We start from the raw sequence: 21,451 nt of genomic DNA, 5'->3' as shown, positions 1-21,451 counted from the left end.
GTTTATGTTTAATGTATAGCTCGGCTTGTTCTGGCGCCTTTGGCTCTTGGCACAGAAACCGTAGCTGGCTGTGTCTGCGGCAGATCTGCAGAGGTGCTTAGCCCATCCTGAAATCCATCACAGATCTGTCGGTGTTACACACCTCGATGCAGCGCCGCAGCCGCAAATCACCGCTAATGACCTCCCTCTCTCCACCCCCTGCCTCCACCTCTCCCTTCCTCTGCTCATTACTTTCTCTGTCACATCTCTCCTCTGCTTGTTTTCTTTTAATCTGTGCATCGAGGATCCCGCAGCTCTCCTCCCACTCCATTCAGCGCTCCATGTCAAGTACTGACGGCCTTGCAGAATGACAGGATGTATTAAGTGTTGATTCTGCAGGTATAGACAGGATTCACCTCGGCTGACTTTTTGCGCATTTTGCTGCACTGTACAGTTATAAATGTATCCAGCATTTCTTTTACTTATCATGTAATGGGGGATTCTGTAATCATTGTGAGAAATAATCATAAAAACATTTTACCCATCATCTCTGTTGTAGAGATTTGGAATATATGGACTCCAACAAGAATGATGTTCACTGGGGCGAGGAGTGGGAGACTCTGACAGCTTCTCAAATAGAGCTACATTATGAGAGCAGATTCTGTTTCAACAATGGGGAGGGGACGAATGTGAAGTGAGGGTTTGGGGGTCTTCGCCAAAAAATGTTGAGCATCAAACACTTTTTTCCTGCATTCTGGGGAATTTTAATGCACCAATTTGCGTCTTTTCTGCATCGATTTATGGTGCAAACGTATTAAATTTTGTCAAAATTAAAGTCCCCTGCTACTTTTATGTTTTTAGGGGGACAAATGCATGTTCAAAATATTGAAGGGGACGTGCCGTCTGCATTCCCCTCCAAAATCTATACCTCTGGCTTCGACAATTTGTCGATTTATCGATTAGTTGATCAACACAAATTAATTGGCAACTATTGTGATAATCGAATAAGTGTTTCAGTCATTTTTTAGGCAAGAAAGTCAAACACTTCCTTGCTTCATGATTCTTAAATGTGACAACTTGATGCTTTTCTTTGTTATACATGATAATAAACTGAATAGCTTTGGAGTTTTGGTATGTTGGTTGGATAAAACATGCTATTTGAAGATGTCACCTTGGACTCTGGGAAATTACACAGTGAATATTTCACTATTTTCTGACATTTTATTCACTATTTATTTATTTATTTAACCAGATAAAAAACAACTGACATGGAATCTCCTTTTCAGTTGTAACCTTGCCAAGAAGGCAGAAAAGTTACTTTGAGAATGCATCAGTTAGATACATACTAGGGCTGACTCAAATGCTTCAAAGCCTTGAATTAACCGAAAAATCCCAAATAGCCCATAAATCAAGTGTCAGGTGTCTGGAATAGTTTCAAAATATGCAAAGATGACCCCCAGAAGTCAAGAACCAGACCCGCCAAAGGAAAGTATGTCACAAATCTACAACAAGCTCACATGAAAATTGAAAATAACACCTTAGCCATCTTGCAAAGTATTCTTTTTTCTAGCTATTATGGCTAATGTGCGACCTGGAGGCTAACAAAGTGGCTATAGTTGTAACATTATTTTAGGTCCAACGATGTAGATGTCCTCGTCTCTCATGTAGCTTGTGTGCATGCTGGATGAGTAATGTGTCTGTAAATTAGTAAAATAGTTAAATAAAATAAAATGACAAGCAACACACCGAGTTGTTTTTACTGCCTGCCAATAAAAGATGATTTCAGATGATTTCTGTTGCTTTTAAGTTTTTTGGAAGGCTGTCGGCATCTCACCCTGATCAATGCTGTTCTTGCAAGAATCCATGTCTCCCTTGGTCGGGCTGACAAACACCCAAATTTCCTTTTAATTACCATCCTTAATTAGTTGAATGAAGTGGTTCAAAAATGAAAACAAATTGTTTTCTTCTTTCTGACAGCGAGCAGTCACACAATCGTCCCACAGCTCCCCATCGATTGCTTTTATGCTTCTAATCCATCACCCCTGCAGTTTTTCTATCCATCAGGACCCAGGTTGAACAGATTAAATGGTGGAAGTATATTGTTTTGCCCCAGTGTTATGACAGGACCTAGCAACGCTGAGCAAAAATTTGTCATCCTGTCACAGGCCGTTGTGAACTGCGGTTCTGGAAAGGAGCGCGCCCACTTATTTACCCACCAAACCCCACAGCTGTCAGGACATATCTGTATGATGACCTGTGTATATTTATGAGAGCTTTATATATGACTGTGCACCCTCAAGATCTGTGAATCATACAGGAGATAGAAAATTGACATTAAGGGCTGCAAGGAAGGAGAGAGGCACAGCCATTTTCTTTGGCGTGTTCTGAAATACATCTCTAAGTGGGTGTGATGCACACAACAGGGGGGCTTCATACATTCGGGTTCAGGGGGATTAAGGTGGTACTTACTTGCACTGTGCGTGGTAATACTTAATCAGGTTCTGGAGGAGGTCCACTCCTTTCTTGGTCTTGATCTCATTTACTTTGATCAGGTACTGCAAAGCAAAGAGAGGTGCAGAGTTCAGCCTGGAGTTGAAATTCAGGGTGTGTTTAAAGGATTTTTTTGGTATAATGAGGCATAATGTGGCAGAGCTTTTACACAGAGAATAAAGACTTCTGCTCTGCCATGGACACTTACGAGTATGAACACTTTGCATTATGGTAATCGCATGTGAGTGTTTTATGGAGGCTTTGATGCACACGCAGAGACTGCCTCGACACTGTGGGTGTGGGGAACAGACTGGTAAACACACTCGCAGTACAAGAGAATACCCTCCCGTCTGCCTTGATCTAAATAAATTTCAAAAGGATGACGAGAAATATTTTACATTAGCATTATAAGAAAAGGGAGAACAGCCTCCAGAGGAAGTGCTTTGTAGCCTGTGCGCTCAGTCTCGGTGTCTGCGGATTCAAAACAAATGAGGAGTCTTCAGACAGCGCTCCACCAAACAAACGAACAAAATATAATCTTAATCTGAGCTAATCCCACATCATGCCAATCCACAGAGATTTACAAAGAGTCAAGACCACTTTCAGCCCCACAGCAAAATTTAATCTACGACACAAAAGCTTCTGACGCCAACATACAGTGTCAATTTGCTCCTTATATCCTTTGCGTGGATGCATGTGTTAGCATACGCATGAGCGCATGTGTATGTGCATATATGCATGCATGTGTTGTCCCTTTGTCTGGCTGACAGCGCCTGTTGGATGGGAGATTATCTACATTTTGTCTGAGCCCTGTGTGGGTTCAGTGTTTTGGAGAGCGCTGCCGCATGTGCGTGTTTGGACTCTTTTGTGTGAATGAGCAGCGTCGCTCGCACTGCTGCCATGTCTGAGTGGGACATAATGCAGCCTGCTGAGCCCTGCCTTTCCGCACTCCTTCACTGGCAGCACGGGGATGAAAAGGGTGAGAGAGTGAGAGCATCCTGTAATCTGGTGATTGAGTAACATGGAGAGCGAGGGGGAGAGAGCGTGAGAGCAAGAGAGTGCACGCATACACAGAGAAATGAGGTTAAGTGGGATGAACAGATTGTACCACTGACTGCTGCAACTGTCCTACACACACACAACAGCAGCAGCAACACTGGTGTTTCCAGCCATGATGACGTTTGATTTAGGAAATCTCTAATGTTTGTGATTATTCTGTCTCCTCTTTTATTGGTACAAAATCTTATAGACATACAAGCTTAAAATTACAGATACATCACGTAACATTGTCAATTACGTAACACAGAACTAGGTCTGAGAATTGGACTCTATGTGCCTCCTACTTGGACTCCCGGATGGTCATATTGCAAATATTAAACACAAGAGACTTTTCAATCTTTTAAATTTTGCTGCCAGGAAAAGTATTCTGCTGCTCTGGACCACGGAGGCTGCTCCAACAAAAAAGTCGTGGCACAATCTTATAATGCAGTGTATTTCCAAGGACTATATCTCTTGTATGCTTCAATTCTCAGTAGGGGCTTTTTATAAAGTTTGGGATCCTAACTTAAAGTACGTTGGAACAACACTGTCATCCTCTACATTGCAGGGGTTTTCTAAATCAGCTCTCTCTACACTTCCTGTTTTTTTCTTCTTTTTTTCATTTTTCCCTTATATTCTTATTTTCAACTACTCCTTCTATTCACCATGTTATGTCTGAGCTATTCTGTTCTGTGTTTTATGTTAAAGATGCAATAAATATATTCTAAGCAAAAAACAAAACTAAAAAAACACCCTAGGTCTGATTCAGCAAATGCTTCAGAGACTGTAAAAGGTAGATATTCACTGTGCGATATGGATAAAATCCTCTGTATAACAGTATGTGTCATTTTTACACTGTGATAATAATCAGTGCTGTTTATCTTGTAGGCTGCAGCTGAGTTATTACCATTAACAACTATTATACCAGCTGTTTTCTTGATAAATTGATTACATTTTTTACTCTACCAAATGTCAAAAAGCTCTGGAAAATGCCTTTTTTAATTCAAAAACACAGAGGCTAAATATGCTGTTTACAACCATAAATGACAACTACTATCTATTATTGCCTTGCAGCTTTTTGCCTCTGCCAACCAGTCAAGTTACAGTTTACATCCATGTCTGTCCAGACTCATATGTAGCCATGACAGTTGACAATACTTTAAATATGGATGTTGCTGCAAAGAAGCTACAAATTCTAAAACATGGATGCTTCACACACATCTTCAACCACGCAGCACAGAAGATCTATACACAATAACAAGGTGGACACCCAAGAAAAGAGTCACCAATTCAGTATCTCACAAAATGTCTCCCCTTCTGTTCCTGAGTTATGACACTAAACAGTAGTTTTGTAGAACATTATGATGTCACAGTGAAGTTGACCTTTGACCTTTTGGATATGAAGTGTCACCACTTTATCTGTTATATTTCTGTGTGGAAACATGTTCTGTGAGGTCACAGTGAACTTTGACCAGCAAAATCTAATCAGTTCATCCTTGAGACCAAGTGGACGTTTGTGCCAAATTTGAGAAAAATTCCTACAAAGCATTCCTGATAACCTGTTCACAAGAATGGGATGGAAGGACAGCCCCAAAAAACATATTGCCTCCAGTCACATCTGTCGCCAGTATGGAGGTTTCAAAGGGCAGCAAATCTGTTCATACAGCATAAAAGGGGACCAGAAAATGTTTGGCATTTCTAACAAAGTTCTACTCAAATGATTGATTGATTGATTAACATAATAGTTGCAGTAACTGTTTCAGCTCTTTTATCTCAGTAAAGTAATTTCTCTTCATAATAAACTCAAAATATCCAGACATGGACTAAAGTTTTGGCAAACCCAGTTAATTAATTCCCTGATAAATCAAGAAACTCTGCTGCATCGATGCAAAAATCTATATATATTACCATAGCCCTATCCTGCTTATTGATGGCAAAAATTCAACTGAGGATATTACTGGGGTAGCTACCATGACATATGGAATAACAAGATCTCTGACAGTTGACTAATTTACATTGTTTTAGTGTAAATCATCATAGCGTGCAATACTGAGGTACAGTGATAACAATTTAAACTCCTGCGGCCTAACAAGCTCCTCTCTAAAGTGCTTTGACAGTGAGGATCACTAGAAAACACTCCATAAATACAGCAGCAGCTAGTGAGATATCTGGTTTCCCAAACTCATTATTTTTGGTCTGAACACTGAACTTCCCTTGACCTGAAACTATCACATCATATATGTATAGAAACAGGTCAATTATGTGCTTATAATAGAGCCCTTAAGTGCTTTTTAGGGCAAATCCTTGAAACCACAGAGTCATCTAACTACCATTTACAGTGAGGCTGGTGCAGTAACAAGTGGCCAAAACCACAAAGGCCTTTTGTTTTTATCTTAGAACAACCAACAGGCACTGTTCAGAGGACTCGTGCAGTCCTACGAGGACAACACATCAGCATCATGCTGTAAGACAGAGCACGAACATGCAAAGTTCTGCAAATGATTAATCCAGAGCAACATTATACTTCCTATTTACATCCTCCAAAACTTATCAAGCACAAGTAAGCCCATGAATAGTAATCTATTAATATAAACTTTTGCCCTATAAATCTATGTGATACAATAATATTTCATTTAAGAGTGTCTGAAATTGTGCTCCCTTCTCCAGGCACTCTGCTGAAATGGTCTGAACACAGCAACCAAGCAACTCAGCAACTGGCCTCCTAGGAACTATTACTGAGAGGGATAAATTGCTGTTTGAGATGAGAGCTTTTTATTGGATGGCAGCAGATTTGTACTCCTGCAATAACTTTGGTGAAGTCATTTTTTAAGTCGCTACTGATGTTGTTGATTTTATGACTACCTGCAAAACTAATGACATTCCCATCAACCTTCACAGTACTTTGCAGGGTTTCCAAACCTTCTTCAACATTAAATTCAAGGACTTTTCAGGCCCAGTTCTCTTCAATTCAAGTACCCATAGTTTGAGACATGGATCAAGGTTAATTACTGTTAACATGTGGAGTGCCGTCCTGTGTGATGCGCCAGCAGCATGGCTCGTCAAAGCTGCTTCGCCCATGCTGTGAACTTTTATTGATTTGCTGCAGGCTCTGCAACGGGCCATGTGGATGTCCCACTGATCTTTAACACGACAGCTTTGTGTAAATGCCAGTGTAAATGTGACATTAGGAGTGACAAAATGCCCTCAAATACTGAGAAATCTTTATTCCTGCACCATCGAGAGCATCCTGACGGAGAACAGCACTGCCTGGTACGAAAACAGCACCAAACAGGAGCACAAGGCCCTGCCCCGGCAAAGAGTGGTTCATTTGGCTGAATATTTATTAGGCACTGCTCTACCCTTGAGGATGTTTGGACCAGGCACTGCAAGAATGAGGCTAGGAGAATCATTAAGGATCCCAACCACTCAGATAATACCCTTTTCTCCCTGCTGAGGTCAGAAAGAAGGTACCACATATACCAGGCCAGCACTGCGAGGCTCTAGAAGAGCTTCTATCAGCTCAGAGACTTTGCACTGGGATCATGTCACAAAAATTCAGAACAGAGAGATTCATAATTGACCTTTGGAGGCTGGAGGTGTCCTGTCAACTGTTTTACTCTTTTACAATTGGAGTCTATGGGGAAAATGCTTTTTGGGCCACAGGGGATTTTATTGTAATACTGCAAGTGACCACTGGGAAAAAAGTGCAAGGCTTATGAGTGTGCCTGGGGACCTGGTATAGCTTCACAGAGCTGCTAGCATGGCTGCAGACTTGTTTCCATCTCATATTGGGAGCGTACCTATGCTTCCAAGGTTCTGTGTTCCCCAGCTCGATAACCTCTTAATATGACTCATTAAGGAAACCTTTCATGAAAGGGTTTTATGTTCTCAGCAAGGTTTTTTCCTGAGGTCAAATGTTCAGTGTATGTTTCCTTAGGTCAATATGTTGAAATCACCCACCTACAGCTTAAAGCAAAGTGATGTTATACTCTGTGACACCTACGCCTTCTCTGACTTTAAACATGGATATCGTTGCAATGGCTGAACGGAATTTTTACCTTTCAAACTGCAATCTAAAGTTCATATCACTTTGCTGTGGGGCTGAAAGCCCTTAAACTCTTGCAATTTCAGTTTTTATCAAGAGACAGCGGACCCTGAGAACATAGGTATGATCCAGTTGTATTATTATCTGTTCCCCTTGTCTGTGTTTAGCACTGCCTAAAAAACGTAAATGTAAATAAACCTGATTTAATTAAAAACGTGGTCTGTAATAGAATAAGAACACAGGTGGAAAATGTGGGCGAGGAAACCTCTCTGAGTCACTGTGAGAAGAGGGCAGATCAGTGTAGCAGGGCACAAAAGGACTGCAGCAAGTTTCTGTAGTGAATAATTCACACAACCAACAGCAGTGCAACAGCCATTGGTCCATTATGTAATTTGAGTAAAAAATCCTAACAGGATAAAACAGTGAACAAGGCGTAGGCGTCACCACCCACCACTAGAGAGGTTTTTGGCAAATCGGAGTGAGCTCTAACAGTTTGTTCTGATTCTCTTGGGCACACAGAGAGCCCACATTTGTTTTACACTTAATTCTAGCTGTCAGATTTCTTTAAGCGTTAGTCTTTGAACGTTAATACCAAAGAGAAATCAAACAGTGTCACAACATGCTTAGAAGCAAACAAGTTTACAGAACCAGAGGAACATCTGAAAACACTTGAATTAAAGGCAAACAGTTTGACTCTTTAGTGCGAGCTGCTCAAATATCTGACTTATACTCATTACGTGAGATGTTCAGTGTTATACTTTCTAAATCATGATATCCACTGACATACAATCATCATAACAACCAGTTTAAGTCTCGTGTTGAGACATACCTTGCTCATGAATTAATGTAGCTACAGCTGTATCTTTTGGGGCTGCTGTAATCCCTACATGTGGAGCTGCATGAGTGTTAAAGACATACTATAAATTATTTAAATCATCTGAGAGAAAAAATCTACTCAAGCTTAAAATCCCCAAGTGCAGCTGGTAAGGAAGACTTTACATACATATACATATAGGACCTTAATAAGTGAGTGCTCACACCAAAAATAGCACTGCGTTGGTGGAGCAGTGCTGCTGCAACGAGAAGAGGAAACACGATCCGGGAAGGACAGTTTTGGGTGATAGACCCATGAGTTTGACACTGAAACACTGCACAGTGGTTTATAATGTATAAAGACTGCATTTGACACATCTGGATGGTTACCTATCGAACACCTGTATCTTAAAACATCTTATAATGCCTAAAGATGTCAAAGTAATTACAAAAAATTGTGCTGACTCAGAGGAGGAACAGGTTGTCTGAATAACGATTTCAGAGGTATATTGTTTAATGTTATATTGGCCCCTTTTACACTGCCTGTTCAAGGTGAGAATGTCCCGCCTCATCGTTCTGTATAAAAGGTACAAGGGAAAGTTAGAGTTTTCTTGCCTTAAAGCCAGCAGCGAAGGTAGTAACATCGCTAAATCAATGTCTCTGTAAAAGGGACAGCCAGCAGAACAGGATGGCTGTGATGTTTTGACAACATATTATTTGTGCAACCCACCACTGGGAGATTCAAAAAGCAGCTAGAAGCAGTTAGCAGCTAACTCCAAGAAGAGGAAGAATAGCAGCTGCTTAATGTTTGCAAATTGGGCCGATAATGAGGTCCGAGAGCTCCTTACCCTCAGAGCAGAGGACAAGATCACCACCACGTAACAAGGGCAGTTTGTTTCCTTTGTCTGTTTACAAAAGCACAGTCAGGGTAATGACTTCGCAGCAGCCTTATTGTACATCCTCTGTGTATAAAGGGCTTTTGTTAACTGGCAATTACATGACAATGCATCTCAGGCGATGTTGCAGAGTAACACAAAAGTAATGTGACAAGTAGTGTCACAAATTACTTTCTACGGGGATTAATTGAGTTAAGTAAGGCTTTACTTTTTTTTAAAGTGACAAGTAACATGTAATACATTACTTTTTTGAGTAGCGACCCTGACCATGCAGGCAATGTCAGATGACACTACAAGTGGTTGCTGCAAACGCTTTTACTGAAACGAGGAAGCTGTCTTTTCTGACCACAACCTACCACAACATAAACACGAAGGTCATTTTTACAATCCCAAGTGATACACAATGCTGTACTGTGGGAATTTAACCTGTGACCTGCTGTTACAGGGCCTAGTGGGCTGCTCTGATGCTTGATTACTGCAGAGAAGACAACCACAAATGTCCTACAGCTTCTTTTTACAACCTACCTCACACATCTGGAGCTGGAAGAGACGCCGTTCCTTCTCCATCTCCTCTGCGATCTCAGCCCCGGTGATCTCAGTGCGGATCATTCCGTGCTGCTTGGCGTGCTCTCGCTTCTCCTTCTCGATCTTTGTACTGACACAGAGGAGAAGACAATTACTGGCTGTGTCTTCGTTTGCATCATGTGTGCAGGTTTGTTGTTCTACAATGTGTGCAATGTTTTCCGGAGGGTACAAACAATATTGCAGCACATTATCAACAGTGTTTGATCCATTATTCAGTGCTCTGTAATGAGCTGGATGGTGAAAGTATGCTGTATTACAACAGCGAACTTTAATTATCCACTTACAACTTGGCCTCGTAGTCTTTCCATGCTTTGTCAAAGGGCTTCTTTATGTCCTGCAGAGACACAAGAGAACAAGCATCAGCAAACTGCAGAGGGGTCACCGTGGGGACGGAGTTACTTGCAGAGTTCTGCAAACGCCTCGCTTTGCTCACAATTTATGCCCTGGATGGTGAGCGAGTGACCACGCCCCCTTTTGAACCCCAAACATCAATGGTTCATGACCCAGTTACTCGCCACTCGCCTCAAGCACAGTACAAAGGCAGTGTTTACTTCTGCAAGATTTACAGTGTGAGCTTTTAAACAGAGAGCTCTCCCCCATCTCTGTGGTCTCTTCTCGCTTACACTCAGCATACAGATTAATAGAGAGATGTGCTGACGAGGCATCTATGTCTCCTGTCCTGCTGAGCGGTGCCACGGGAGGGTCAAGAGAGAGCGGAAAAAAAAGTCAGGAACAGAAACTGTTTTACAGTAAATCTTACCCCTTTCACGCCTTTCAAATCGCCCTTCAGCAGCGAGTCCAGAGTGAAGATCACATTGTGGCTGAGGCTCTGGAGCTGTGAGAGGACACACAGAACACACAGGGGGTTATAATGCAGCTGTTGTCACAAGAAAATATAGATAACAAATCATAACACAGTACAAAGGCAGATTCTTTGTAAGATAAGGCTGATCTTACAAACCAGTGTTGTCTCTGCGGCAGACGCTTGATATAACTCACTCCTGTGACATTGTTGTCCAAAAAAAATCAAAAAAACATCCACGTGTCTACTGGGCGACGGCATTTACACAAACGCTGGTACTGTCATTTCCAGAAAAATAATCTATACATATGTATCTTATTCTTAAATGTATGCTGAGGTTCACTCTTCTATTGACACATATTTTTTTCTCTTCTAGTGTGATATGTGTATCTGCAACTGTAACGAAAGAATTTCCCAACTTGGGATTAATGACGTACATCTGTCTATCTGTCTGTCTGCCTGTCTGTCTCTCTCTATCCATCTGTCTGTCTGCACTGTCCTGTTGTTCTAAATAGTCAGTAGGTCCCCAAATGTGTATTTAGCTGCAGCTGAAAGTAGTTTCCAGTAAATGCACTACTTATTCCTGTTTTAGTAACATTTGCTAAAAACTATAATTCACACCTGCTAAAAAAAAATGAAACTGCATAACTGTGGCTCATTTTTAAAGCAGGCAGCTGTGGCTCAGTAGGTAGAGCGTGTCGTCCACTCATCAGAAAACCGGTGGTTTGAACTCCAGTCCAGTCCCTCAGCAATATACTGAACCCCAAATTGTGAGTCCATGTGAATGGTTAAGTAATAGTAATATATACAAGGTGGCACATTGTATGGTAGCCTTGGCCATCACTGTATAAACGTCTGTGAATGGATGAATGTGACGTGTTGTGAAAGTGCTTGAGTGGTGCGAAGACAAGAAAGGCGCTACACAAGCACAAGTCCATTTACCAAAGCAGCATTAACTTATTTTTGCACCATCTGGGGCCAGCAGAACAAGCTGTAAACACAACACTGACATATTATCGCCTTATTAAGTCATTATAGCAAATATGTTAGCAAACACCCGTCTATTCACACATCCAGCAACTACAGAGCAACATGAACTTTCATTTGGAGTCTGGTCACCTGTTAAATGTCAGTCAGACATTTACCGCTCTTTTTAGCTTTGTTTTTCCAATCAGCTCCTGGGAGAAATATCTGACTCTTGAGCTGCTAAATGTTTCTCTGTGTCATCTGGCTAGTTGCTAACTTTGTCCATCTTTCATTTGGTGCTGAACAGGTAGCTAACTTTGGGTTTTAACAAAGCTGACTTCTGACACAATAAGAGCAGTAAGAGTGAACCAAAACATTACAGAAGTTGCAGGCAATAAAACCAAAACAATGAGCTGAAAGATGCTAAAGTGCTACATACAGGTGAGGGGAACTGCAAAGTCAGGTGATGATTCTCTTTGAGTTTGCACTTCAGGTGACCCCTTCCCTATTCCATATGGGGATGCCAGCATGGGGAAATGTTTCCACTGACACTCAATATCTTTAGAGTGCTTACTTTGATCTTAAACGTTAGATCTTTAGATCTACTCCTTACATTCGTTGCAGGGCCACTTTGGCAGCCTCGCTCTTGTGATGTGTGGATTAGAGATGTTGCCTCCAGAGACTTTCACCCTCATCAGACAACTTTTACAGACTGCCTCATTGTCGTTATCAGGGTGCCTATTAGTTTTGGATTTAAATCTGATATATTGGTTAATAGGCGCTTTTACTTTATGCTTTGACACCAAATCATCATCATCATCATGTTGTCGTCAACTCTCCTTACTTTTTTCACATGATTAAGTGAAATTTGACTCCTGCTACTCTGTGCTGCGACTCAGCTGCCGCTTTACGTAGGAGACACTTTCAGTTTATAATGGTGGCGTCCCACATCTGACTAAGTGTTAATAACACACTACGTATTTCACAAATTACAGGGGTTTTTTTAAACTTGATGAACATGAGCAAAATGGATTTTATTCTTTCTTTAAAAAAAGTAAAACAACAGTAGGAGTGGTGGGTAAGTAATGTAATCGCTGTGTAATCTTTGTATGTCTGTAACACTGGTAACACAATACTTTGGCAAGCCTCATTCCATATTGTCATTTTATCCATTATCAATATAAAATAATGTGATTAGAGCAGCTTTAAAGAATTAAATCTGCAGTGAGAACAAATAGATTTGGGTTCGAGTAATGGTGACAATGAAGCACCGAAAGCACTGGGTTTGGTCTGTTAATGGGATTTGTGGACGATGAAAAAAAATACAGAATAACGCTGCCCTTAACCTTTCACCTACAGAGCAATGCATCAACACAGCCATGCTGCTGCTGACTGAAGAAATCAGCAACATAATAGCAAAAGCGCAAGTTAGTCTATTGAAGAATTAGCAAAAGCTTGTTGCCAACAGCTCAGGTTGCCACAGTTATGATCAGCAGCTCTAACCATTAGGATCAGCAAGGTCATTTACTACAGTGCTAAGCATTTAAGTCCATGTTGTTGTTAGCCAAGCCCACATAGACACACAGCAGCGGTCAAGGAAGCAAACAACGCTTAATGGGCGCTAATGTGCTTCTTAAGTGCCTGTCTTGCATATGGCCAACGTCAAAATCAATCCTGTACTGGCCGGCTGCCGGTGTGGCCTAACAGCCCATCCTGGAAGCGGGCAACGTCTCTTTAAGTATAAGATCCTCAAAGAGGAAATTACCACTGAGAAAGATGCTGAAAAGTTGGCAACAACGCGGCCAGATTTGTCTATAAAATCCTTAAATTTAAGCCGATAACACATGTAGGACATCCAGGACAAGCACTATTCATCAATTCTCATTTGTAGAGCATGCACATACCAGCAGCCCTTGGGGCGCAGTTATTGAAGTCTGAAAAGACTCACTCAATAAAATACTCAAAATGGAATAGTCAAGAGGGAGAGAAAAGGAGAGACTAAGAGAGGAATGTGTACAGACAATTTCACTGTCCTGCAATATGCAGGTAGCACCAACAAGTGGGTGATTTAGGAAGGTTTATGGACACACACACACACACACACACACACACACACACACACACACACACACAGTTGTTCCTGGTGCTGCCAAGTGTATTTATGGAGTCTAATCTTGCTGTCAGCCACACAGGAAGAGAGGGAGAGAGCGGAGACTGGCTCTTCTTCCAACAACAATCACTCACAGAGGATTCAAACAGGACACATTATTCAACAGAAACGTCAGGGGAAATCCACGGCAGGCAGATAAGAGCCTCGGCTGGAAAAAAAATACAAAGCTCGGAGGTGGATATAGCTGCAGTCAGCTATACTGTCTGACTTTGATGACGGTTCTGACTGTGTGGGCAAATTTTAAACAGTTTTTAAAAGTGTTGAGACAGATGAACCTGTAGGCACCTACACCTCTTCTATTACATTTGTCAAGCTTTTACTGACTACATTGATCAATAACCTCTTCAGCTTCTCCACTACATGCCTGACCACTGTCCTAATCCTAATCTTAACCTTAAACCCAAATCCTAAACCACTTATAGAAGACAGGAAAAAATAAACTCTTTATGAAGAATTTCCCTCTTTCTATCCATGTGAGGACTAGCACTCACACAAATGCAGAGCGCTCTGTACGACAGGCTGTTCATTTTAATGACATCAGACGTGTTGACATGTTGAGCTCACCAGATTCTTCAGCAGGGCAGACAGCTCCTTGGTGAGGGAGGAGAACTTGACGAAGGCCGTTCCCAGGTCGGGGTTGTCCCGGCTGATGAAGTTGCTGCCAAATTTGTCCAGAGCCTGAGCGTAGTTCTCTTCATTCTGGACGTGGTCTGTGTTGGAAACAGAGAACAGAGGTTGAACCACTGGTCAGTTTATGTTCCCTGGACTCTGCTTAATGATTAGCATGATTAGCATGTGAAGTGGCCAACACATGTGGGATACTGCAAGTGCTACAGTCACAAAGGTAGTCAAGGTAGAGCTTTGATTCTCTGCCTGAACTTGATCGGGCCCTTCCTGACCTGCCGGGTTTGGGCCATGCCGGGCTGTTTTTTGTCGTAGACCTCATAGTCTGTGTAACGTCCTGAATAATGTATGGAACTTTGATTCATATCCTTTGCCACCGCCCTGAAGTTAAGTCCTTTTGGATAGTAGGGTTTCATTCAGTGGCTCTATTTCAATACCTTCGCCCCCCTCTATAAAAACGTATGGGCTGTGTCGCCATCAACCCATCCCAACTCCCACCTCTCATTAATGAGGAGAAATGTTATGCAATCTCCATTTTATACATGGCATATGACAGTCTTTGGGCTGTGCTGAACATTCGGTATGATAAGGAGAATGTCGGAGATTGTGTCACAAATGTCGGTTACCCCACTAAAAAAACGTCAGCTTGCTTTAGCTTGTAATAAATGTTTTAATCTAATGGCAATTCAAATATTTTTGGCACAAAAACTGCTGCTGTGGTTAAGGCTCAGGTCAAAATATTTGGGTTCATGTCAGGTCAGGCCTGATGTACTGGGCCCAATCATAGCTCTGAATCACAGGGACAATTAATGCAATCAACATATGCTCAGGGCGCGTGTCCAAGGCAGCCCCCTCGCTCTGACATCTCTCCATTTAATGCTTATAGATCCTGTTTGTGCATGTGTGTGTATTTCGGGCCTGTGTGTATATGATGACAGAGTGAAAAAAACTTAATTTTTTCCTTAGGGATTAATAAAGTCTATCTTGTTGTTGTTCTTCTTGTAAAACACTGCTTGTGTTTAAACATTCAGGGCCCTATTTAGATGGTCTAAAGCGGACGGCGGAGGGCGCATAATCCATGTCGCAAGTGTCATTGCTATTTAGATGCAGGCGCAGTTGCCATTTTCACGCCCTGCGCCCTCTTTGTCTAACTAGCAAATGAACTTGCGCTTCTCTGGGTGTGTTGGTCTAAAAATGAGGAGTGGTCAGGCGCAGTCATGGCGCGTTGCTAGTTAGATGACATAAAAAGCAAATGCGCCAGTGACCAACAAAAACCTGGTCTAAAGTCAACGGGGCAGTATTTCGCTGTTAAACAAGTTAGTAATACGCGTCTCTAGACGGGTGCACTCTGCTCAGACACACACGGAGCAGCCACACATATGCAAAAGATAACAAATAAAAATATGATTACAATGTGAAAGGTTATTATTGTGCACATTAAAATATTCATCAGAAACACGTCTTAATGGTCAGTCATTAATCAGAATGATCTAATTGCAGTAATAATGGTCATCATAATCCGGGAGGTCCAAGCTCGCAGTGTCCGAATATACGCAACTGCGAGCAGACCTCCACGGGCTGATCATGCATAGCCTGTAAAATGAACTTGTCTTTCCCAATTGAATTGTGATCATTTTGGCATGTAAATCACAAAATCAAAGATGTGAAAACGTTTGATAAACTTTATTATGACATAAACACAACAATAACCAGCTTCTGTGAACTAAAAACGTAAACTTATAGCCCTACAAGTACAAATGTATGTGTAAAAAAAAAGCTTTTAGAACGTAAAACTGAAGATCATCTTGTCAGGAGGAGGAGGAGGAGGATGACCCCAGCTCCGCAGCCAGCGCGCAGCCAGACCAGACGGGCCCGGGTGCAGCCCTTCCTGCACCTTCAGGCGGGGGGGTTCAGGATGCTGGAGAGGGAGCTGGGCTCTCTAACCTCCTGGGTTAAAACAGCGTTTCTCTCATGCGCGCGCGCTCTCTCGTTCTCTCTCGCAGTCTCATTCTGTTTCTTTTCTTTTGACTTTTCTAAGATGACAGATGCTGAATATATACTCCCTATCTGATGCTGTGGCTGTTTGTGGCTGAGAGGGATGTGAACTTATTAGATTGCAGCTGTGTTAATCAAATCAGGTTGGGTTTCCATTACGCGTGCCAAACGGTGCCAATCCCCTTTGATCTGACATCACATGTGACAGGACAGTCGATATAGAGATACATTTATCGTCTCCTCAGCTGTAAAACGCTCACTCTTTCCAGTTGGTAGGTCCGCCATCTAACCAGCTCTCTGCCGTGCGCCTCTTTTAAAGGGAATGAGAGGTGACACTCTGATTGGCTTATTGAATGATACGCCCAAAACACACCCGTGACTAATTCAGAGTAAGTCCAACCCTTTTAGACTCTCCGCCATGGCGCACAGTCTGAAAACGCGCTGTCTAACTAGCAAGTGACTGGGACATGCCCATGTGCCACACGCCTGGCGCTTTGCGTTTTAGACCATCTAAATAGGGCCCTCAATGTTTGAAAAGTTTGGCTTTTTCAATAGAAAAAAATGTACTAAGGCCAGGCATCAACAGCCTGGATTCATGTCTCCTTCCCTCTTTTATCCCTGTGAAATATGCGAATGACCTTATATTTACAGAGCTCCTGATGAAGTCTCCTTTTGGTCTGACTCAGAGGGGCTTGGATTCTGTAGCTGAATGGGGACAAGAGTTTTCACTTTCAATGAATGGAGCTGAGACCATCGATATGATAATCAGCGCCAGGAAAGAGGACAACATCCTCCATCTCCAACACTTTCTGGTCAAAACATAAAGAAAAATCTCCTCCTTTCAACTGCTTGGAGTTTGGCAATCATCTGATCTGTTATGGGATGCCCACAATAAATATATGTTCTGGAAGACACAGCCAAGGATCCATTACCTCAGTGTTGCCAAAAGAGCTGCCAAATATACCTGACCTTCATTGGCCCAATCATTGAGTATTCCAGCCCATTTTGGTCTGGGCTGTCAAAAGGCCTATCCAAGAAGCTAGAGGGGGTACCAAAACAGTGCTTCAGGATCATCTACATTCTTCTCTCTGATCACTGAGTGAGAGGCGAGATGAGGCCACCCTGTGCGCCCTCAGAAACATACTCAAAGTCAGTTCATCACCTCTGCACGGTTTCCTGCCTGCAGCCTCAACTTTCACTTTCTTGCTTTGCTTCGTAGCACCACAAGTAGGACCAAAAGACATGAACTTTCCTTTGTTCCTCATGCTCTTAAATTAAAACTGTCTAATTGACCAAATAATTAGGGTTTATGCTCTTAATCACGTTTGGCTTAAGATGTTGATTACTGTTACACATTTCAAGATTTACTGTTTAAAAACTGGGTTTTTATGCTGCTGTTTCCTCCTTGTTAAACTTTAATAAATGATATTGAGTGAATAAAAAAAAAAAATCAGGACTTTGGGAGCAATGTAATAAAGGGTTTGACTAGTATTGGAGCCATGACTCAGGAACCAGTATAAAAAAAATTCCAATCACACCCTCCTCTACCAGTTGATGTTTATTCCGACACACTGAGTCCCATCAACCAAAATGGCAAAAACAATCAAATACATTTCTTCTGCATGTGGCAATCCAACTGTGACCTTAATAACTCTCAGAGTGTGAAAGATCCTACAGAGATTAAAGGGGAATTTTGCACATCAAAGTCCATTCACAGGTCTTTGGGAGTGCTAATGAATATGTGAAAAAAAAGTTTAATAAAGGCTTTTGTGGCTCCAGAGGGAGCTGCAAAATCTGATAAATTCAGCTGGGTCTGAAGACTACATGTTTGAAAATGACATAAATCTGGAGGTGTGGAGTTGCGGACAAAATACGTTGGACACGGTCGAAGCACAACACGTCTGCTGCAGCCTGTCCGTCCTTACATTCAACTGAAGTTGCTACACTGAACACGGAACCCCCGCTTGCCCGCAAGGTGACCGCACTGCTCTATGTTAATTTTACCCAGTTGACCTAATTATTTTCTCTTTGCGCGGCTCTGCAGCACTCAGGTAAAAAGTACATAGAATTGTGTAAAACAGTACAATCTGTTAAAAATGGTATGAACGAATACCTCAATGTACCAGAAGCAATGTGGTTGTTTTTTTTATTCCACATTAAGATAAGTCAATCAAATGAATACATCCTGTTGTTAAATGATCCACTACAATCACTATAAAGAAAGAGTCTGTGCAGCAGGTAAAACACCCTGCCCTGCCCTGTCGACATGACCTGTCGCATCTGAAACCACTAGGCACAGTTTTATTTTAAGTGGGTTGGAAAGATGATCAGCGTAGCCCCTTCTTCATCTCTGCTTGAGGCTAGCGGCTCGAGGCTACGTTAGCTGCTACTGGTATAATGCACCTGAATCTCTGACTGAACTGTCGATGTTTGAGTTGCATTTTGTAGGAGGCTGGTTTTGGCGAATTAATGAAATAAAAAAAGACAATATCTCTGGTTCTCCTGCATCAATTTTGGCCCTTTTTTTTAAAAAAAACTGTCCATTGTGACTCCTCACGTCAGTCAACACTGAAGAAGCTTTTTGTTTCAAAATGTCTTCCAACAAATCTATATCAGGCCCAGTTAACTTAGCAGCTCTACATATAAAAATATCCAAAACAAGGTCTACCAATGGTTTTACAAGTAGAGATTATAAGTAAAAGAAAGGTCAGGAAAGGGGGCTGAGGATAAGAAAATATTTCAGTGATACACCACTCTTTGTTCTCAACAGCAACAGTGGCAAAAACACGTGGAACAAATGGGCTTATAAATCTTCTAAGATCTCCTAGTGATGTTCATAATAACACAGATGTGGCAGAAATAGCTGACAGATCCTACAATGGAAAGTTCCTTCATCAGTGCAGCAGTACAAGCAATACAATAACAGACACATGTGACCTTCGCCTGTGATTTCTGATCACTGCTGCTCCAGAGAGGCTTTGTTTTATAAATTTTAACTGTAATAAGTCATGTTTATACACAGCAAATGTCAGCATAACAAGATGTGTGGCTCTCCAGGTCTGCGAGACTCTGTGGGAGCCGTCAGTCAAACAGCAGCATCCATCTGTCCTTGTCGTTAAGTGAGAGATGGTGGGGGAGGGATGCTCAGACTGTTGCCAAATCTGAGGAAGAGTCCTGAGAGGGAGGTGAGGTGAGACGAGCACCCTGTAGAGTTTATCCCTGCAGCAGCCATTTTGAACTTTCATCATACTGGAAACTCAAATACAGTCCAAACAGGGCTGTGGTTACCATTGACGACAATGAGGTCATGTCCTTTGTATTGTTTTGCATTTTTCTTCTTTGTATGTTCTGTCTTTTCGTGTAATTTCTCTGGATTTTCTCTTTTTTTAGCGACATTTTTTTAGTCAACATTATACCATTGAAAATCCTACACAAGGTGGGTATTTTCTGGCCCAACATAAATTTGATATATAAAAGGATTTAGTATTTTTGTTTTCCAATTTTAGTCCTGGAATCAAGTCCCATTTTTGATACTATTAATAATCTGGATTTTCCCACAATAGCTGTTTGATGTATTATTCATTCATTCATTTTCCGTAATTGCTTATCCTGTTGGGGGTCGCGGGGGGCTGGAGCCTATCCCAGCTGACATTGGGCGAGAGGCAGGGTACACCCTGGACAGGTCACCAGACTATCACAGGGCTGACATATAGAGACAGACAACCATTCACACTCACATTCACACCTACGGACAGTTTAGAGTCACCAATTAACCTGCATGTCTTTGGACTGTGGGAGGAAGCTGGAGTACCCAGAGAAAACCCATGCTGACACATGGAGAACATGCAAACTCCACACAGAAGGGCTCCCCCCACCCTAGAGTTCAAAACCCCCATCCTGGGTTCAAAACAGGAACCCTCGTGCTGTGAGACGACATTGCTAACCACTGCACCACCGTGCTGCCTATTTGATGTATTAACACTTAGTAATTATCTCTCTATATAGTGTATTAGGTTTAGGAGTACACTCTGTTACAGGCTTTCCCTGGCTGCAATGACGGTGCAAGTATACCAAGAGCACAGATGCGGAAGACCCAGAAATGCTGACCAATGAGACTAGACAGGGCTTTTTTCAGGTGGGGGTCTTAAAGAGACAGATGCTAAAACGGAGCATTTCAAACAGAGGGTGAATACAGGAGTTCCAGCGCTGACAGTATGAGGAAAATAAAGTGTGGGGTTTTTTAACATTAAAGCATGTGAACATGGTCTATTAGAAATCTAAAATGCAAGTATAAACCTAGAAATGTACATAATAGGTCCTTTTGAAGGACTATAACTTAAACTGCATATAGTTGTTGGAGGATTGTGTGTGTTGGAGGGACTCATAACCTCTGTGTTTCTAAACTCCTGGCTCCAGCCCTGAGTCTAACTATTCATTACATTTGCGAGATGCACAAACATCCCATTCTTATCTCTATTTTTAGATCACACACAGTATTTGTCTCACTATAACTTCATCTAGCCGAGGTAACTAATTATCCAAGCTAGTGGCTGACTGATTAAAACACTTGCTCCAGTTGTTTTGAGACTTTAAAAGTTTCTCATCCACACTGAGAAAGGTAAACTGTCTTTTCTGCGGAGAACAAACAAACTTTTTTGTGGGTCAAGCATCTGAAACTGTCAATTTACAGGGAGGAGGCTGCTCTCAAAAGTATTCAGTGGAAAATTACTGGGGATCCATGTCACAGCAACGAGCAAAACAAACTCAGGTGTTGGTTTCTGGGACAGCCTGAAAACACACACACAAAACACCATCTGTCCCACAAAAGGCAATGTTCCAGGCCAAAAAATGCAATCCTCATCTTTATTAAAGATATTTAAGAATTCGTGGGCTTGGAAAGAGTTGTGAGCACGTACCCAACCATCAGCTATTCAGACCTGATATATTTAGAAACAGACAGTCTCACCTTGTCCTGAACTGTAAATGGCCTTCACTGATTTCTTGACCTTCTGCAGGGAGGTTCGGTCTTGGTCCAACGCCTGAGAAAA

At 41.9% G+C, this 21,451-nt stretch overlaps 1 protein-coding gene across 4 annotated transcripts in view; it reads right to left on the bottom strand.

Annotated features, from left to right (window-relative positions):
• The window catches only part of asap1b (ArfGAP with SH3 domain, ankyrin repeat and PH domain 1b), an 86,729-nt gene that overhangs the window by 34,828 nt on the left and 30,450 nt on the right, over positions 1–21,451 (bottom strand). For all 4 annotated transcript variants that reach the window (XM_078162441.1, XM_033638395.2, XM_033638398.2 and 1 more), the window contains exons 2-7: positions 21,370–21,442; positions 14,349–14,494; positions 10,607–10,681; positions 10,131–10,180; positions 9,787–9,916; positions 2,449–2,534 (exon numbers count right to left, since the gene is read on the bottom strand). In XM_078162441.1, coding sequence (XP_078018567.1) covers positions 2,449–2,534; positions 9,787–9,916; positions 10,131–10,180; positions 10,607–10,681; positions 14,349–14,494; positions 21,370–21,442 — 560 coding nt within the window. The remainder of the gene's footprint in view (positions 1–2,448; positions 2,535–9,786; positions 9,917–10,130; positions 10,181–10,606; positions 10,682–14,348; positions 14,495–21,369; positions 21,443–21,451) is intronic.

Source organism: Epinephelus lanceolatus, chromosome 20, assembly GCF_041903045.1.
Source record: "Epinephelus lanceolatus isolate andai-2023 chromosome 20, ASM4190304v1, whole genome shotgun sequence".
In the NCBI taxonomy this organism is placed as follows: Eukaryota; Metazoa; Chordata; class Actinopteri; order Perciformes; family Serranidae; genus Epinephelus; species Epinephelus lanceolatus.
Note: the sequence above shows the minus strand (reverse complement) of the source record. Positions and strands in the feature narration are given on the sequence as shown.